The sequence below is a fragment of the Ursus arctos genome, unplaced genomic scaffold (assembly GCF_023065955.2).
Source record: "Ursus arctos isolate Adak ecotype North America unplaced genomic scaffold, UrsArc2.0 scaffold_3, whole genome shotgun sequence".
In the NCBI taxonomy this organism is placed as follows: domain Eukaryota; kingdom Metazoa; phylum Chordata; class Mammalia; order Carnivora; family Ursidae; genus Ursus; species Ursus arctos.
Window position 1 is genome coordinate 74,367,487 of NW_026622985.1, and position 19,596 is coordinate 74,387,082.

The 19,596-nt window shown below is 38.0% G+C and overlaps 1 protein-coding gene across 1 annotated transcript in view; it reads left to right on the forward strand.

Moving 5' to 3' along the window:
- PTPRZ1 (protein tyrosine phosphatase receptor type Z1) overlaps window positions 1-19,596 on the forward strand; it is a 112,860-nt gene that overhangs the window by 32,121 nt on the left and 61,143 nt on the right. Inside the window, exons 3-8 of the mRNA XM_026514898.4 lie at window positions 2,879-3,058; window positions 5,589-5,740; window positions 8,903-8,998; window positions 9,492-9,558; window positions 15,249-15,406; window positions 15,559-15,709. Coding sequence (XP_026370683.2) covers window positions 2,879-3,058; window positions 5,589-5,740; window positions 8,903-8,998; window positions 9,492-9,558; window positions 15,249-15,406; window positions 15,559-15,709 — 804 coding nt within the window. The remainder of the gene's footprint in view (window positions 1-2,878; window positions 3,059-5,588; window positions 5,741-8,902; window positions 8,999-9,491; window positions 9,559-15,248; window positions 15,407-15,558; window positions 15,710-19,596) is intronic.

Consider the following 19,596-nt stretch of genomic DNA (forward strand, 5'->3'; position numbering starts at 1 on the left):
TCACACAGCATTTGTCTTTTTATAACTGGCATATTATGCGTTTGTTTTTGCTGGCTGTCAGCCTGGGGGCGCTCTCCGATCCTAGCAATATGTACCCCTCTTCCCGCCTAGCCTAGCAGCGTACTTCTTCAAAGCCAGATGGAGAATCTCTCACACTTCGAATCTTTCTCTCCGTCTCCAATTTGCTATCACCGAGCCTTCTGTAACAGAACATTATCACAGCAGGGACTCCCATCACCTTTGTCACAGAACGTAACCTAGTTAAGGGAATGACTATCCCATTATATTCACAGCCTGCCCACCTTTGAGTGGAAGAGATCATACAGGACCTGCAGCTGACTGTGGGAATTTGCCGGGGGGCAGGAGGGCATCCCAGAATTCTGCCTACCATGTAGGTGGAGAACGGATTTGTAGACAGGGAGCAAGAGAAGAAGCTGGAGACCGATTAGAAGGCACTCGAGATGTCTAAGCCATTGCTTCTCAAAATTTAATGTGTATATGAATCTTCTGGGGATCTGGTTAAAATTAGATTCCGACTTAGCAACGTTGTGGTGGAGGCCTGACGCTCCCCAACAGTCTCCTAGGTGATGGCAGTGCTGCCTGTGAGATAGCAAGACACAGATAGGCTCACAGGGACCGTGGCTTGGGCGAGGCTGGTAACTGTCGCAATGAGAAGCCTTCTGATGAAGGATAAAATTTGAAGGTAGATCCAAAAGGGCCTAATGGTGAGGAGGAACCAGAGGCATCTGGATGACTTTTACGTTCGGGGGATGACAGAGATCGTAGGAGGTGTTTATTTCAGGGCAGAAATCAAGTGTTTAGTGGCGGATATGCCAAATTAGAACCCACGCAGAAATGATCACTAAATGATGTGGGAAATAGCAGGTGTATTAATCATATGCAGTGTTACTAGACATTTTACAGTTTTTGTTGCTCCACCACCGTGAGACTCTTCCTGAGGGTGCTTGAAATTTCTTGCAGTGCATTAAAAATTTTAAGCAACACAGAGGGTCTTGTTGATTCCTGCTGCAGTTTCTCTGCTTCTCTTGCACCGACATTAGTGAAACAAGCAGTGTTTTCTTTTCCGCACGCCAGTGTTCTCTACAATGAAATTAACATAGCCTTACTCCAATCATTAAAGCTGTTCCTAGAAGCCAAAATATGCACTCCTGGGCAAATTTAAAGCATACTGTATTCCAGCACTCTCTAGGAATAGACCTAGATTTTAAAATAAAGTTTTCAGCACCTATTGATTTTGGTAGATGAGTTTTCAGCACCTATTGATTTTGGTAGATGCCTCACGAGGAGATGAATTACCTAATTTTTCCTGGCTATCTAGGCCATTTCATGGTATGACTAATTATTATTTCTTTCCGGAGCTAAATTATGCAGAGTTCGCTTTGTCACATTATGAGAGCTTTGCATGGAAGTCAAAATCTTCTCTGATGCCTGATTATCACAAAAACAAGATGGCATAGACTAAGGTTGTTTAGAGGGTATGTTGATTCACAGTTTCCCTAAATATTAACCACATAAAATCTTGGCTTTACCCATACTCATTTTCTTTTTTTTTTTTTCTTAAGTTTTTATTTATTTATTTGAGAGAGAGCACGAGCGTGGAGAGGGAGGGAGAGGGAGAAGCGGACTCACTGCTTAGCAGGGAGCCCGAGGCAGAGCTCCATCCCAGGACCCTGAGATCATGACCTAAGATAAAGGCAGACGCTTAACTGACTGAGCCACCCAGAAGCCCCAACTATACCCATTTTCTAAAAGAAAAGCATTTGAAAGGGGGGTAAGCCGAAAACGGTGCTGCCACCCTGCTCTTTTATGGGATGGCTAGAGACATATAGAAAGAGAGAAGTTTAAGACCTTTAAATAAAACATACCTGCTCTTAGTGTTGCTTGGGCTCTAGCTAAGATCATGTCCAATGACATAAGGTTACAAGAGATGGTTTGTGGTTTCAGGTAGGCGTGAAATAAAGGCAGCACAGGGCGGCTTTGCTTTAAAGGACTGTTCATTCTCTGGAACAGGTAGAAATTCACTTAGGTGTAGGCAAAATCTTTATGGAAAGCCTTGTTTTCTGTTTCTTACTGTTAAGAAAGCAATAAAGCAATAAAACCCAATAGGCTTCATGACCAGAAAAAAAGAGTGAGGGAGAGGAGGAGATATTTCAACGAGAGCATGGTGATTATGTTTTTATAAGTCAGACCCTGAGCAGATGACGGTTAAACCAGATCATTCAATGGCAGGGATGACAGAAGGTCTGAAGGGAACTACCCCCATGGAGAGTGCTAAGGAAGTCAGAATTTAACACCTGCCATCTGGACACCTTTCAATCTGGAACCTGGGCTCGGGCTAACTACCTGATATGACAGTTAGGCTTTCTGTTGATTTGGAAGAGTCTGATGGCTAAGCAAAGCCACTGTTGAACCCTGAACTCGATGTGGTTTCTCTATAGGCCTCTTTTTTTTTTTTTTTTTTTTTTAGATTTTATTTATTTATTCGACAGAGATAGAGACAGCCAGCGAGAGAGGGAACACAAGCAGGGGGAGTGGGAGAGGAAGAAGCAGGCTCATAGCGGAGGAGCCTGATGTGGGGCTCGATCCCATAACGCCGGGATCACGCCCTGAGCCGAAGGCAGATGCTTAACCGCTGTGCCACCCAGGCGCCCCTCTATAGGCCTCTTTTTATAGTGTATCACAGTAAAGCCCAGAACCCACACCTAGGCACAGTTGTTTATGAACTGATTCAAAGAGGTTGCCATTTTTTGTACTATTGTATCTATTTTTATGTAACATATGAACTACTTTATAATATAAAATATAGCTTTTGCGTAGTAATTTAAGAAACTAACTTCTTACCCTTTCCTTTCCCTAGGAGCCCTGAATCAAAAAAACTGGGGCAAGAAATATCCAACATGTAGTAGCCCCAAACAGTCTCCTATCAATATTGATGAAGATCTTACCCAAGTCAATGTGAATCTTAAGAAACTTAAATTTCAGGGTTGGGATAAAACGTCTTTGGAAAACACATTCATTCATAACACTGGGAAAACAGGTAAAATGTCTGCATTTTGTTTGTGACTTTAATATGCTTATTGGGCTTAGAGTATGTTTATATCAGTTTCACTTATTTTCATGTCCTTCGTTTTATTTCATTTCATTTTCTTTGTGAAATGTACTATGAACTGCATAGAAACTATAGGTGGAAGAAACCAAATAAAATGCAGTGAATTGAAAGTTTAGGTAACATTTCAAAAATGTGTACAAAAATAAAGTGACCGAGGTCATCACGTCATGTTCTCCAATAATAGAACCATAATGCCGCCTCCACCAGAAGACGTGGTAAAGATAATGCAGTATACAGCTTATGTCATTTAATAGCTCCGTCTCTGGTTACATCACTTAGTTGATCAGAATTTCCTTTTCGTGGACACTATTGGCTCTTGTTTGCTCAGCTTCATGCTATATTCAATACTGGGATACAAAAAAAACAATCATCTATAATTAAATTTTAAGAAAAGAGATTAGTAGCGCTTCTATATAGAAAGTTTAAAATTATATACTGTCCTTAGGAAGCACTCTCTAAATGCGTTTTTTAAGACTGTCTTTTTTTTCTAAACATGCAAAATGTAATACCATAAAAAATTCCAGTAAACAGTAGAGGGACAAAATAGTTTTCAAAAGTGAACAGCTTTCCTTTTCTGATACTCTCTTTTAAACAAAATTGTATGTATATCAGGAAGTTACATAATAAAAGCAAATATACTCATAGGAAAAAATATTCTAAGTTATAATAGTAGCTGTGTTGAGTGCTTCTATCATTAGTGAATTTTTTCTTTATTCTCGATATTTTGATAATGCAATTATTTGAATTTAATTTTAAGTCCCATGAGGGTAAGAATTTTTCTATATCAGTTCCTGATACATAATAAGCATTCAATAGGTGTTTCTTAATTAATGAATAATTAATAAAATTATTATATATTGTAAGATGTTAATTAAATATATAAAAGCATATTGTCCCAAATCTTGACATTTTCATTCCCAGTTTTGAAGGATGTTACAAAGAAGTAAAGCGTGTAACCTCTGCTTTGTTTTCTTAGCAGACTGTGGTCAAGCACTTGCTCTGTAGAGCCACGCTTTTTAGGTTCACCACTGGCTCTTTTTTTTTTTTTTTTTTTTTTTTTTTTTTTTTAATGATTTTTTATTATATTATGTTAGTCACCATACAGTACATCCCCGGTTTCCGATGTAAGGCTCGATGATTCATTAGTTCACCACTGGCTCTTTACTTTTTTTTCTATTTATTTATTTTTAAAGATCTTATTTATTTATTTGACAGAGTGAGAGAGCACAGCAGGAGGAGCGGCAGGTAGAGGGAGAGGGAGAAGCAGCCCCCCACCCTGAGCAGGGAGCCTGGTGCTGGGCTCGATCCCAGGACGCTGGGATCATGACCTGAGGCAAAGGCAGATGCTTAACCGACTGAGCCACCCAGGTGCCCTGACCACTGGCTCTTTAAAGTGGAATCATGAATTGCGGAAACTTGAGCAAATTATTTAAACTCTCTCTGATTCAGTTTCCTTATCTGTAAAATGGACTGTAGTGGTATCTCTTCCTTCATTGTGTGACGTTCTGTAAAAATCAAATGTTTAACACATGTAAAGTACTCTGTGTGATACATGAATGTTGAGCATTATTGCTGTTGTGCTTGTTGTTGTATTGTTACTAATGGAAGTTGAGATCTCTAGCTAGCCAGCCAAGAGGTTGGATTCAGTCCCTAATGCCAACAGTGGTTCCTGCCTAATGGAACAAAGACTATTTAAATCTGATCGAGAGACATTAAAATCTTGCCTAAGGCTCTCAAAGGAAACATTAATCTTCAGATTATTTGTAAAAAGGGGTCAAAATATCTGCTGCAGAACTCAAATAGGAGAGTTTAAGATTCTGAGTCACCACTCAGGGTGCAGACATCACACGGCTAAGCCCCGTCGGTGGGAATGAATTTCCCACCTTCCTTGCCACAGTGTGGGACAGAAGTTCCGGAGCCTGATGAGGCCTGGGATGGTGCTTGCTTGCAGGGATAAGGGGGTGGGGCAAAACACCTGCCTGATAAGGAGGAGGAAGGGTTGAAAGTGAGAAGGTGGGGGGCACTCCAAAGAGAAGATTTTCTTCTCCACTCTTCCATTCCCTCTCTCTTTGCTCTGTTCCCTCACTACCATCAAATGCCTTAGGAAAGGAGAGCTCTGGGGGAATGGCAATCTCAGGACACCAAATGGAACAGGGCAGGGGGACTGGAGGCCTTCTGCCAGTAGAGTCACATAGCAATTAAGGTCTTTGCTTTAGTTTATATTTGGGGCAATAAGATACATAGAGTGTATTTTGCAGTTACTAGTTAAGCTACCCAATGGTGACTTAATTGTTTTTATTTATTTATTTATTTATTTATTTATTTATTTATTATGTTATTATTTATTTATTAAATAAATGACTTTCTTCATGTAGCTTTGATAGGAGAAAATTTAGTTGAAATTTGTAATTTTGATTTTTCAGAAACATAGATGCAATTTTGTGTTTTTTCTTTAAAGTGGAAATTAATCTCACTAATGACTACCGTCTCAGTGGAGGAGTTTCAGAGGTGGTGTTCAAAGCAAGCAAGATAACTTTCCACTGGGGAAAATGCAATATGTCTTCTGAAGGATCGGAACATAGTTTAGAAGGACAAAAATTTCCTCTTGAGGTAAGTCACTGGTTCCACTGGCTACTGTTTCATTTTCTAAATCATTGAGATTTTATGTAGCATATAATTTGATTAATTTATCATCCAATTTTATAATTTATAGTTATATTTCTTTCTTGGTTAATATCTTCCTTTCTCACTAGACTAAGCTCAGTAACACCCATACTTGATTTTCCACTTCCTGGCAACCCAGAGCGCCACACTGTAAACATCTGACCAGCAAATGCTGATGAGTAAAAGAATAAGTGAAATTCCTTCCACAGCTCAGGAGGAAAAAAGGGGGGAAATTTTATCAGTTTACTGGAGAATCAAAGAAATGCAAAGTAAAATGAGAACATTTTTCAGCTTTAAAATTGGTTAAAAAAAATATTAATTATAATAAATAATGAGTATGCAGTAAAAGGAGAGAGTATTAAATTGGTAGTTTGCTTGTTTTTGTCCAGAACTTTAAATGTTTCATTCCCAGTGCCCACCATTTCCACTTGTAACAATTTAGTCTAAAAAATAAAGACATGATCAAAAGTGTACGTGCAAAGATTTATTTACAATATGTAAAGTTGAAAGAAAAGGAAATGATTAAATACATTATGATGGAGGGGCTCCCATCTGGCTTAGTCAGTAGACCATGCAACTCTTGATCTTGGGGTTGTGAGATTACTGAAAAATAAAAAATATTTTAAAAATACATTATGATGGAATATTACAGATCTTGTGAAAATCATGTGTTTGAGTAATTTATTTACGCAAAAAAGGTTCATCATAATATATTAATGGGTTTTTCTTTTTTAAGATACTACTGCTTTTTAAAAGCAGAATATAAAACGGTATACGCAGTATCAATACTCTGATTTTGTAATACATGAAAACTAATTAAATAGTGACTGAGGGCCCAGAGTCTGAATCTAATGGACTAGGTTTGAATACTGACTTCACCATGTAGGTGTTAGTTATAGACATGACGTTATGTAAATATTTAATTTACCTAAGCTTCCATGTCTTCCTTGTGAAATTGACATAAGAGTAGTAGCACCTGCCTTGTGAAGTTATTATGAGCATTAAGTGAGAGAGGGAATTATTACTGCTGTAAAAGTAATTGAGGGAAACCAAAAAGACATGAATAGTGATTTTCCCTGGGTGATGGCATTTTAGGTACCTTTTCTCCTGTCCTTTAAATTTCCCATATTTTTAAAATTACTTATAATGAAACTGTATTACTTTTATAGTCATAATAGTTATTGATAATAAATATAAGATGAGTGAATTATCTGTTAAAGGACTAAAAAATTTTAATGTGGATGAGCACATTCTAATTTATAGCTTGTAAATTTATGTTTTTCAATATCTTAAATATAAAAAAACACATTTATCAAGTTTGGTTTGTCAAAGAAATAAAAGTCAATTCATTAAACATATAACATTGTCACTTCGGAGGGTTTAGCTCTGTCACAATACTACTTATTTAGAGTAAAGAGGAAAATCAAGAAAAACCCTAACAACAAGAAAAGCCCTGAATCAGCAAAATAAATGGTAATAGACTCTGTGCAGTAAACCTGAAGTATTTTTCTTATTTAAAAAGCCTCTCACGTTCTCTCAGAGGGATTGTTTGTTTGTTGCTTTTCTTTCTTTAAACTCTCTGCATGTAATTGTGCAAGCAGGGAAACTCGGGGATATCCTTGACTTGGTCTTTTTTTTTCTGGTCTCCTGCATCCTACAATGAGGTCTTCTCAGTTCTGCCCCTAAATGATGTGGGAGGGCAGAAGAAAGTTCAGACCACCTTTGTCTCTTACTTAGATCGTTAAATGTCCCCCAACTGGTCTCCCTCTCTCTAGTCTTATTCTCCTCCATTCCATGCCCTCTTTCCCCAAGTTCTGCCACGTTCCCACCCCTGTTAGCCGAAATGCATCCAGTGTTCTCTGTTGCTCTCAAGAGCAAAGGGCCAGGACTACCTCATGGGCCTTCCCAGTGTGGCCCCTGCCTTCCCCTCCAGCTCTGTCTCCTCTTCTCTCCCACGTGCTCAGCTGCAGTCACAACCAATTCCTTCCCATTTCCCATAGTTCTCCTTCTTTCTTGCCTACTGGCCCTTCCCAAGCCAGCCCCACTGACCTGAACATACATTCATCTCTTCTGCCTTTTCAATGGTCAGTTTTTAAGCTGCTCGTCTTCAGGGGTTAGTTTAGCAGTCCTTTCTCTGAAAAGGCCTTGTGATCACCCAAGGCAAGAGCCACTGCCTTCCTCTGCTCCACACCTGCTGTTTCTCCAGTCAGAGCCCTAACCAAGCATTAGTCTTCACAGAGGCTTTCTGCTCTTCCCTTAATTATTCTTCTAACTAGCTAAATTACCCGATTTCCAAGCTCATGACATGGGGAGCTCCAAATTGTAAGTGAGAGTAGGGGCTGTTGTCAACAGACACATGGGCTGATGTAGAAATTAACAAGGAATATAGCCTGGTGGCAGAAGAGGACACTTAGACTAAGGAACTTAAAATTCTTCTTGGTATTTTTTAGGCAAAAGCAGAGTTTCACTATTAATAGCACGCACCTGGGTGGTGCAGTCAGTTAAGCGTCTGACTCTTGGTTTTGGCTCCAATGGTGGTCTTGGGGTATGGGATCGAGCCCTGAGTCAGGCTCCATGGTCAGCATGGAGTCTGCTTGGGGCTCTCCCTCCCTCTCCCTCTCTTTCTGCCCCTCCACCCTGCTCTCTCAAATAAATAAATATTTTTAAAAAATTAGAACACAGTATAATAATGTCCAAAAAAGGTAACTCAGACCATCAAGAAAGGTGTGTCCAATCAAAGAACAAAACCATATTTGAAAGAATGCCAGCAAAATAGTTAAAATAACATTTGATAATTTATTACATTAGATAACTGTTCTAGTATAGTATTACCTCAGCTTTCCCTGGTAATGTCAGAGTGGTCATTTCTGTCCCAGATGAGTCTATCTTTGTATTTCCTTCCTCACTGAAGGACAATAAGTGATAGTAAATGCAGTTGTATATAAGTGTAATTGATAAAATATTTGAAACTATACAGAATGTAGAATTATACAGTTTACAGACTTTTTCAAATAGTATGTACTGAATTGGTAAATTATTTTATTGTCTCTTTGGTGACTTTTGTGAGGTCTTTCTGTATAATAAAGCTGTCTTTTTTATATTTCATAGATGCAAATCTACTGCTTTGATGCGGACCGCTTTTCAAGTTTTGAAGAAGCAGTAAAAGGAAAAGGGAAGTTAAGAGCTTTATCCATTTTATTTGAGGTAATCATTCTACATAGATTTAATGCTAACTTAATTCCTTCTTTAATCACATGATGTGACACATCAAAGCATACTTTTTAACATATATAAGAGCTCATAAGTGGAATAACTGGTGATCACTTTCAAACAACAGCCCCTTGGCTGGTATGTTTAGAAGGGGACTCTTGCATTCATTAATGGGGTACGTCCCTTCAGCTGGAGTAAACTGTCCCATGAGGGCACAGGTTTGCATATGTGTACATGCAAAGCATCATAATGATACAGAGCAGAGACTCTGAATCAACATTTTTAAAGTGTACTTTTCTCAGTGGAAAATTTCAAAGGTAGCTGTTTTTTTGTTTGTTTTATTTGTTTTTATCTTGCTGTGAAAGAAAAAAGTATGTATTGGGAGGACTTTACTTTTGGATACTTAAAATGGAATTCACTAATCATTTTATTCAAGAGTTAATCAAATATTTTATCCCATTCTTAGAATGTCATTCTTCTTTAATAGGTTGGAGTAGAAGAAAATTTGGATTACAGAGCAATTATTGATGGAGTCGAGAGTGTTAGTCGTTTTGGTAAGCTATTTGGAGGAATCGCTTTCTTCCAGATTTCCATTTTAGATGTATTTGAATTTCTATAGTATTACAAAAATCAGTTGTCCCAAAAGGAGGAAGGAAAGATCTTTTCAAAGAGGACCCATCTTTTTTATACAATTTATCCATGTTTCACTAAAGAACATTTTATCTGAAATTTATTTCTACATGTCTCACTAAAGAACATTTTACCCAAAATTTTTGTCATGTAAAAATCATAAAATGTTAACGTAAGTAGGAAGTTGAAGTTTTCTAATTTTATTCTTGAAAGAAGTCTAATTACATCATGCTTTTAAAATGTATCTATCGATTATAGGATGCCTGGGTGGCTCAGTTGGTTAAGCATCCGACTCGTGATTTTGGCTCAGGTTATGATTTCAGGTCTTGTGATCAAGTCCCAAGTTGGGCTCCATGCTCAGCGGGGAGCCTGCTTGGGATTCTCTCTCTCCCTCTGCCTCTGCCCGCCCCCCCCCCCCGCCTTGCATTTGCACATGTGCTCCTGTGCTCTCTCTCTCTCAACTAAATAAGTAGATATTTAAAGAATAGAAAATAAAATGTATTTATCTATTCTGTCTGCATTGTACATTTGTTAAAGACTCTAATTTATAATCTGAAACCAGTTAATTTTATAAAAAGCATGTCTTAAAGTGAAAAGAGAATCGTTACTCAAGTTAAAACTTAATTTCCTGGTGCTTTCCTCGCTAGGTCCTTTGCTTTACCATTATGACAGGGTTTTTGGAAGAAGGTGGACACTTACATAGAAAAAAGATGCCATGTGCTTTGATACTGTTCTGCCTGCTATCTCATGGATCTTGTCAGTTGTCACAGCAAATGCTTGTAACAACATTGGCAAGAGACAGCAAACCTGTTATTACCGTGATTTTATTTTTAGTAAGCATCCACATGCACAGTATTAATGCTGCCCTGAGTTATTAATAAAATAAGGATTATTCCTCCCCAGGAAGCTGCAGACTCTTGAAATCGGGGAAAAAATTCATATAGATCCTTTCTGAGAGCAAAACCTGGGCCTAGGATTGATTCATCTTTGTCAATCACATGTGAGGACCTTAATTGACAGAACTTTTCAGAAGTCAGGAATTTGTGAACTCATGCAGTGCTGCTTTCATTGGGCTCTTTTGAAAGGTGCAATCAACGCAAGATGAAGTGGTTATCGCCCTCCATCACTAGATTGCAAAATTCAACACCGAATGCCATAAGCCACACTTCATTTTTCCCTCATTTAGTCAGAAAGTGGATTCTATCAAGACTGAAAGAAGGCAGCTGGCTTGAATTCCCACCCAGAAACTTGTGTAAAATATGAAGTCTGAGCGTTCCCGGGCCTTGCATCAGCCCGTGGGGCCAACGAGAGTGGTGTTAACGCTGGCTTTGTTAGTCCTGACTTGTGCGGCTGTGGCACTTCGGCCACCTCTGGAGGCCTCTTCAGTTATTTCTGGGGCTCTCTAAAAGGGTCACATGAGGATCGTATGAGCTTAAGAACCAATTTGCTCATGTTCTTTGGCTAAAGTTTACTTTTTAATATTCACTATCTGCAAGCCACCGAGGGAAGCACTTCATGAGAGCCCCTGCTGTCACCTCATAACCTCCCTGAGAATCTGGATTCCCACCAGCACGATGCTGCCTCATCCTGGCTCTTCATTTGGAAGCAGAACTTAAGTCTCTTGGACTGCCTGGGAACACATCCTACACTGTGTTGACATGGCACCGTCTTAAATCTTACTGTCCTAAGTAGTCAAGTTGATTTTAAGTTTGTAGTGGCTCTTCCCTAGGATTTGACCCTATCTTGGTCTTTGTCTTTATCTCTTTATCGCTCTCCCTACTCATCTTCCCCACCTGCTCTCAACCTCTACGATAGAGGAGCATCTGATTGATTGGTTAGTCACCAACACATGTTCAAATGAATAGTGATTGAATGATCACAAATACAGCAGCATTGACTCAGGTGTGATCCTCACCTGTCTTCACACTAGTGAGGCGATTCAGATGAAGCAAATGTTTTTGCTAGACATATATTCAAAAAAATCACCTTATTCCAATTTTCTCGAAAGACAGTGGTCTAATTGAAAAGCTCTCCTGTAATTGAAAAGTCCTCTGATATCCAAGACAGAAATTTCAGACATGTATGTAAATAACGTTTTAAAAATAAGGTACAAAACAGTTAACATTTCAAGAAAATTCTCCATTTCGCCATCCCTATTCAGATCTCACCCCTTTTCTTCCCTTTCGGGCCTCTAGCTCTCCTGGTGTCATTTCATTTCCCGCCTAATTTAGCAGTGAGTCAATGTTTGGCTCCTTACTTAATTAGTATTCTCCACATCGACATTTCCACAGAACATTCGTAAGATAAATTTCATCTTCAGCAGAAAAAAAGAAACAGTTGTAGCCCATTGATGATTAAGAAGGAGGTTATTTAATCACAACATTTTTCAGATATTAAAAGCATAAATCTGAAAATAGGAAACATTCACATATGAAAAATATTTTTCTCGGTTTCAGAGAACTTGAATCCAAGTCTGAATTCTGATAGTCTCATGTTGAAATTAAAAGAAAGGGGGACATACTTGTAGAAGTTACTAATTAATCCATTAAACCAAGCATAACTTGAATTTTCTAACGGATTTAAATTAGATTTAGGTTGTATATACATGACGTTATCCATTCAGCCAAGCAGATTTTCATTTCTAACATTCAGTCTTAAATTCAGACTGAAAGCAGTTATCTATAATTTTAATTATTACCAGCATCCCTCCTTCCTTCAAAAGTTTCTGGATTGTAGAAAAATTAGCAGTCATTAATTTATTTTTAAATGGATTTTTTTTTTCTTTGAGGCTTTCTGGATATGTCCAATCTTCATGGAGTTTAGAACTGAAATAGACTATTAAAATAATCTAGGCCAGTCATTTTACTTTATAATGTGGAAAGTGAATTCAGAAATAGTAACATCTTGCAAAGGCTTCACTCTACTTTGGGATGGTTAAATCACCTGGGGATGTTTTCTTGAAAATGTAAAAGCTCAGGCCCTACTGCTAGAGATTTAAATTAAAATAGGGTGGGGTCTGGAACACTGGGGTTTTTTTGTTTTGTTTTGTTTTTCTTTTTTAAACTCCCCAGATTATTCGAAGAAGGGGTGAAATTGTTGCCGGGCCATGGATTGTAGAATTTCTCAGTTGTCTTCTCGAAGGAAAGAATTCGGTCAGGAGACCCGAGAGAGATTTAAAGCAGCAAAGGTTTCTTTTTCACTTAGCAAAAAGCCACAGTACACTCCAGAAGCAGAGGAGCGGGCTGACCCGAGGATGGGTGGAACGCGCTGTTTCTCATTGTGTTCTTTTATGGGGGTTGGTTTGGTCTCCCTCCCATCTCGTCATAATCACTCCACCCTTGGATCCGCCTTGGTTTCCTCTGCTCCCACCTTTCCCGCAACTTTGTCTTAAGTCATTTGAGCTCCTAAGCGAAACCCATGACTGCAATGCAAATGATATTATAATAGCTTCAGGGTTCCTAGTGGACAAGATCTTTCTTAAGTGCGCATGCTCCAAAGTTGAGGCAGTCTCTGAAGCCGGTATCTTCGCTTATCAGTTTGTGCTGTACCGTAAAAGAGGTTGTCAGAGAGAGATGGGGTGGTCTCTGGGCGGTCTCTGGGCGGAGGATACCCTTTCTGCTCAGAACTAACTGCCTACACTAACAAAACTCTACACCTGCCCCTCGCTAAGGCTAGATTAAATTGGATGCAGAGACTGCTTCTGAATGACTTAAGTCTCCTGGAAGGAACAGAGGGCATGCACTGGGCTAGATGCGTAGGATAGGAAAATGAGCTTGACCCAGATCTCGCTGACAAGCAGATTGCTGCCGATATGAGTGAGGGCTGGTACACAAAAAGCTAAGTAGCCAAGACAGTGCTGTTGGTAAGTGCTGTCAGAAAGGTCCAAAAACAAATATGGGACGATTCAGGAAGAAAGACATAATTGGGTTGTTTCAGAGTTGTAAGGCCAGATGGACCTCTTAGGAAAGCTCTACCAAATTTTTAATAGGAATTCTCTATTCTGGATACAAGATATAAAATCAGTATTATTGTATACATAAATAAAATCAATATTTATTATTGTATATATTGTATCTAGAATATACTTTCCACTCTTTGTCTTACCATTTATTTCCTTAATAGTGGCTATTGATAAATAGATCTTAATTATCATGTGTTAAAATTTATCATTTTCCCTTTATGATTAACACTTTTTTGTGTGCCATTTCAGAAATCTGAGCCTACCTTAAGGTTAAAAATAATTTTCTGTTTTCCTCTAAAGGCTTTATTATTCTGTTCACATTTAGATCTACAATCTATTTAGAATTCATTGTGCTTAACTTGTGAAGTAGGGAATCGTGATTCACTTTTTTCCATAAGGATATCCAATTGATACAGCACTATTTACTGAAAAGGCAGTCCATTCCAACTACATAGTAATTTTTCCTGTCCTAAATCAAGTGACCATATATGTATGGGTCTGGGTTCTCTATTCTCTTTCATTATTCTCTTTGTATTTGCATGAATATTCACTATCATGATATCTATAGTTTTATATAATAGGTCTTCCTACCTGGTAATGAAAGTTCTCCAGTAACTTTGTTATTGCTCAAAATTGCCTTAACTGTTCTTTTCATTTCCGTTCAATTTAAATTTTAAAATCAGCATGTCAGTAAATACACACACATACACACATGTACAAAAGTCTCTGGGATTTCGATAAGATTTGTTGACTCCATAAATCAATTTGGGGACAATCAACACCTTCACAATACTAAATCTTCCAACCCACAGATTTGGTATTTCCCATCATTTTAAGGTTTTATCTAATTCTTTCAAGAAAGTTTTGTAATTTTCAACATAGATGTTGTACACATCATTTGTTAGATTTACTTATATTTGATATTTTGTTGTTATGAGTTACATTGTTTTAAATTTCCTTTTCTATTGCTTGTTATTGGTACGTAGAAATATAATTAATTTTGGTATATTGGTCTTATGTACAGTGACTTTACTAAACACACTTATTAATTCTAAGCCTGTAAATTCTTTTCAATATTTTACATGCACAATCATGTATTTGCAAAATATGATGGTATCATTTGTTCATATCCTACCTTTATGACTTTTTTTCTTTTTCTTACTTTATTGCACTGGCCCAGTTCTCCAGTTCAGTGTTAATTAGAAATAGTGATAGCAGGATTTTTTTTGTCTCATTCTTTATCTCTAGGGGGAAGCTTGCCCAGTAAGTCATTCTTAAATACAGTATTTATTATAGGTTTTTGAAGATAATCTTCACCACAATAAGGTTTTGTTTTTATTTTCTACAAACTGGTATAAGTCTTCTCCAATGATTTTACTATATCTATTAAGATGGTTATATGATTTCTGAATATCTTTTATATGTAAAATAATCTCTCCAGTATCTTGCTAGTATAAAGTTGAAACATTTAACCCTATGTAGTGATACATGTAAGGAAATTCAGAATATGCTGGTTTTATCACCATTTTGAAATATAATTGTCTTAAAATTTCATTTCTTATTTAATCTATAACAAACCAAATATCTCTGTTTCATAGAAGCTTTGAAGTGCTAAGCTCCGGTATTGAGATTCCAACTGTTGTTACTTTGTAGGGAAACAGGCTGCATTAGATCCCTTCATACTGCTGAACCTTCTGCCAAACTCAACTGACAAGTATTACACTTACAATGGCTCATTGACATCTCCTCCCTGCACAGACACTGTCGACTGGATTATTTTTAAAGATACAGTTAGCATCTCTGAAAGCCAGGTAATCTTGGCAATTCAAACAAAGGCAGTAATTTGAAGCAATTTAAAAATAATTATTTTCTAAACTTTACTACTGAATACCTATTTTAAAGCATTTCCAGATGCCTTTGAAGCAGATATGTTAAATTGTATGTTAAATGATTTTTTTTCCAGTTGGCTGTTTTTTGTGAAGTTCTTACAATGCAACAGTCTGGTTATGTCATGCTGATGGACTACTTACAAAATAATTTTCGAGAACAGCAATACAAGTTCTCTAGGCAGGTGTTTTCCTCATATACTGGAAAGGAAGAGATTCATGAAGCAGGTATGTATTGAGATATAATTTTTCTACTATTTTTATAGATTCAATGTTATAGGAGGTAATTGCAGAATAATGGAAAATATACAAGACTTAGATTTTTAGAAATATTTTTTTATTAACTTTCTAGCTATAAGTAAGCTATTTAACTTCTCTGAATCTCAGTTACCACATTTATAAAATAGCATTTAAAAACAGCTCTTCTGGGGCACCAGGGTGGCTCAGTCAGTTAAGTGTCTGCCTTTGGCTCAGGTCATGATCCCAGGGTCCTGGGACTGAGCCTTGCATTGTGGGATCCCTCCTTCTCCTTCTCCCTCTGCCCCGCCCCACTGCTTGTGCTCTCTTTCTCACTCACAAATAAATAAATAATATATTTTAAAAACATTAAAAAAATAAAAATAAAAACAGCTGTTTTTGGGGCGCCTGGGTGGCTCAGTCAGTTAAGTTTCCCACTCTTGATTTCGGCTCAGGTCATGTTCTCAGGATCGTGAGACTGAGCCCGTCCACACTCAGCATAGAGTCTGCTTGAGATTCTCTCGCTATCTCTCTCTCTTAAAATAAATAAATAAAATCTTCTGAATAAACAATTAATAAAAATAGCTGTTCTTCCCCCACACAAATAACCCCATTTTGCAGATGAGAAATACTGAGATTCAGTAAGGACAGTGATTTTTTAAAACACACGGTAATAGATGGCAAAGCCACATACACAAATGTCCAGATTCACTTTATGGTGTTTGTCTGTGCTATGAGCTCTAGAAAATGAATGAACAAGGGGATGAGGGGTGCAGAGCTTGGGGAGATCACTTCTGGTTGGGGTGGTCAAGAGCCTGTCTAAGAGAACGACATTTGAGCTGGGTCTTGGCACGTGATTGGGGTTTTAAAGTGCTCATCTTTGTGTTAGCAGCTCTGAGGGGAGAACATAGCACGCAGTAGGGATTGAAAGCAAATGCACTGAGTTACTAATGTATAAAAAGGGAATCTTCCCTCCTGTTTCCTTCTTTGGGGCAAAAGAAGTTCGTTAGGCTCAAGCAATGTAGAGAACACCAGGGGCAAGTCTCTGCAGTGCCTCTGTGTCTTTTGAAGTTGACCCACAGTCAGAAGCCTTTGAAAATGTCCGGAGGACACAATCAGATGCATCCATCGAGTTTTCCTTTTCAGTTTATACTGATAGTGTCCTGCTTGAGGAAAGAGATAGGTGAAGGACCTTTGCTCTGGGGACTCAAAACCTTTTCCAAGTACATGGCCTTCTTTGATCTCGGCTGTACAATGAATTTTTGGCCATCTATAATATTAATCTAATAATCATCCGCTCTTGAAGATTAACATTCAAACAGCATGTTTTTATTATTTTAATGTAATGTTTGTGAGAATTATTTATCCTTTAACAACAACAAAATAGAGCACAACAATGATGAATAGCTACATTTAACGTGACCATAAATTTCTAATTGAATTGCCCCAAAGTGAGGAAATTTCATTATATTTCTACCAGCAATACTAAATACTATAACATTCTGTCTGGTAAATAATAGACAATTGATTAGGGGGAAAAATCTACATTTAACCATCTCCTTTTAGAAAAGACAATAGACTAAATAACAAATGAGATAAATGTGATTTTTCTTTTCTATGTACTTTTGTCAGTTGTATTTTATTAAAACCTCGCAGGGCTTTCCGTTGCTTTTAGAATAAAATCCCAACCACTCATCATTGCATGGTGCTGTTTAGCACTTGCTAGTCTTAGCATTTATTCTCTGCCACTAGCTTCCTTCTCTTGTCCTGAATGAGCTCTTTGATGTCCCCTGACGATGGAAGACCACATTCTCCCACGTTACATATGACGCGCTATTTCCTTGCCAAGGCATGCTCTTCCCTTCTGTCTTCACTTGCTTGCCTCCCCGTCCTTCTTCAAGACGCAAGCAGACTTGGCATCGACTGGGGCTCCATCTCTGAGTCTGTCTCCAGCCTCGTCAAGCCTGGCTGGGGCCCAGGCACAGGACTGCGTGCTCGTGAGGGGGCCGTGGCCACAGAGTACGAAATCAGTGAGGCATCCAAAGTGCATAGCAGTTGCCGCAGTCTGACAGTTGTCTGTTTACTTCTTCGTCTCCCCCACTGGACGCGGAGCCCGTGAAAGAAGTAACTAAATCTTTACCTCCATTGCTGGGCTAACATAAAGCTCTCATTCACCCAATACTCACCAAATGACTGAAAGAATCCATTTTTATATAATAAAAATACGGCAGGGGTGCCTGGGTGGCTCAGTCAGTAGGGTGTGCGACTCTTCATCTCAGGGATTTGAGTTCAAGGCCCACGTTGGGCATGGCGCCTACCTAAAAAAAATTTTTTTTAAAAAATGGCATTGGCTTTTTTCACAAACTGGAATGATTGAATTCTTAGTTTTTCCATCATGAGCATTTGCATTCAACAAGTCTTTATTATAATTTGCCGAGGGCATATTCCTAGGATGGTTTTCTTCTTAATGGACGTATTATCCCTCTTCTACTTTCTGGGACTGAATTTGAGAATAAAAATTGAGGATTGCATTTATGTCCAGGATTTAATCTTTATTAAATTTAATCTGAAAACAAGTTTTTATTACATGAGCCTTATTAAAAAGGCAGGAAACACAGATAAGCACACAGAAAAAATTAAAATTCCCTATATGGGATTTGGGGACTTTCTCTTTAATTAAAAATATATTCTTATATCTCACAAAAATGAGACTACAGTAGATATATGTTTGTTGATTTTATTTTACTCAATGATACAATATATCATTAATGCACCATTCTTAATTTTGTGTAGTAGTCCATTGTATAGCCATAACAGTTTACTAAACCAGTTCCTCAATTTTGGATGCTCAGTTTATATTTATATATTTTGATATTATAGATACCTAGCATCCTCATTTTGACCAAGAGAGAAGGGGTGGCGTGCAAATTGTCAGAATTCAGCTTTCAGTAAGTGCATTGTGGAAAAATATATTTTGCAAAAAACATTGCAAATAATTGCAAAAACCATGTTAGGTCTATATATCTATGTAAACTCCTTGAAGATAGAGATGAAGCCTTACTCATTTTTGTATTCATAGCAGGAACTCAATAAAAGTTTGTGAACAAATGCTTATTTTACCAGACCATCAGTCCTCTATTTTTGCATTTTTATGTAGAGCTGCCATTTATTAGAGACATTTCTTTTTGGCATCATGGAATGGACACCGACTCTTCTAAGAATCACAGAATTTAATAGAACTTTGAAGGAGTTAGTAAAAACTGTCTTTTAGATAATGAGAAACATGTGTGAATAACCATACAAACACAGCATTCACAGTGTAAAGTAGGTGAAGTTCAATGTCATCCCATACCTTCCAGGCACCAGATGCTTTCCTGCTGCCTTCTTAGCAAGACTCTCCCACTAAGAAGCAGGGACCTCCTGAAGCCCAGTGGGGAAACCTTGGGCTTTATTTAAAGTCCAGTAGACTTATGGTATCAAACCTTGCTGTCGGTTCTTATTAGTTAAATAAAAATTGTCAAGTTACAAGGTGCCTGGGTGGCTCAGTTGGTTAAGCACCTGACTTTCGGTTTTGGCTCCGGTCTTGATCTCTGGGTCGTGAGATTGAGCCCGGCTAAGGGCTCTGCGCTCAGAGGGGAGTCTGCTTAAGATCTCTTCCTCTCCCACTGCCCCTCCCCTTGCTCACACGCATGCACTCTCTCTCTCTCTCTCTAATGAATAAATAAAGTCTTAAAAAATTGTCAAGTTACTTCACCTATAAAATTAGAGCTAAAAGGCCACCTTGTGAGGTTTAAATGGGCTAAAGTTTGCAAAGCAGTACAGTCCCTTGAATATAACGTGTCCTGGACTTACAGCCACTATTATTATAATGTGTGTAT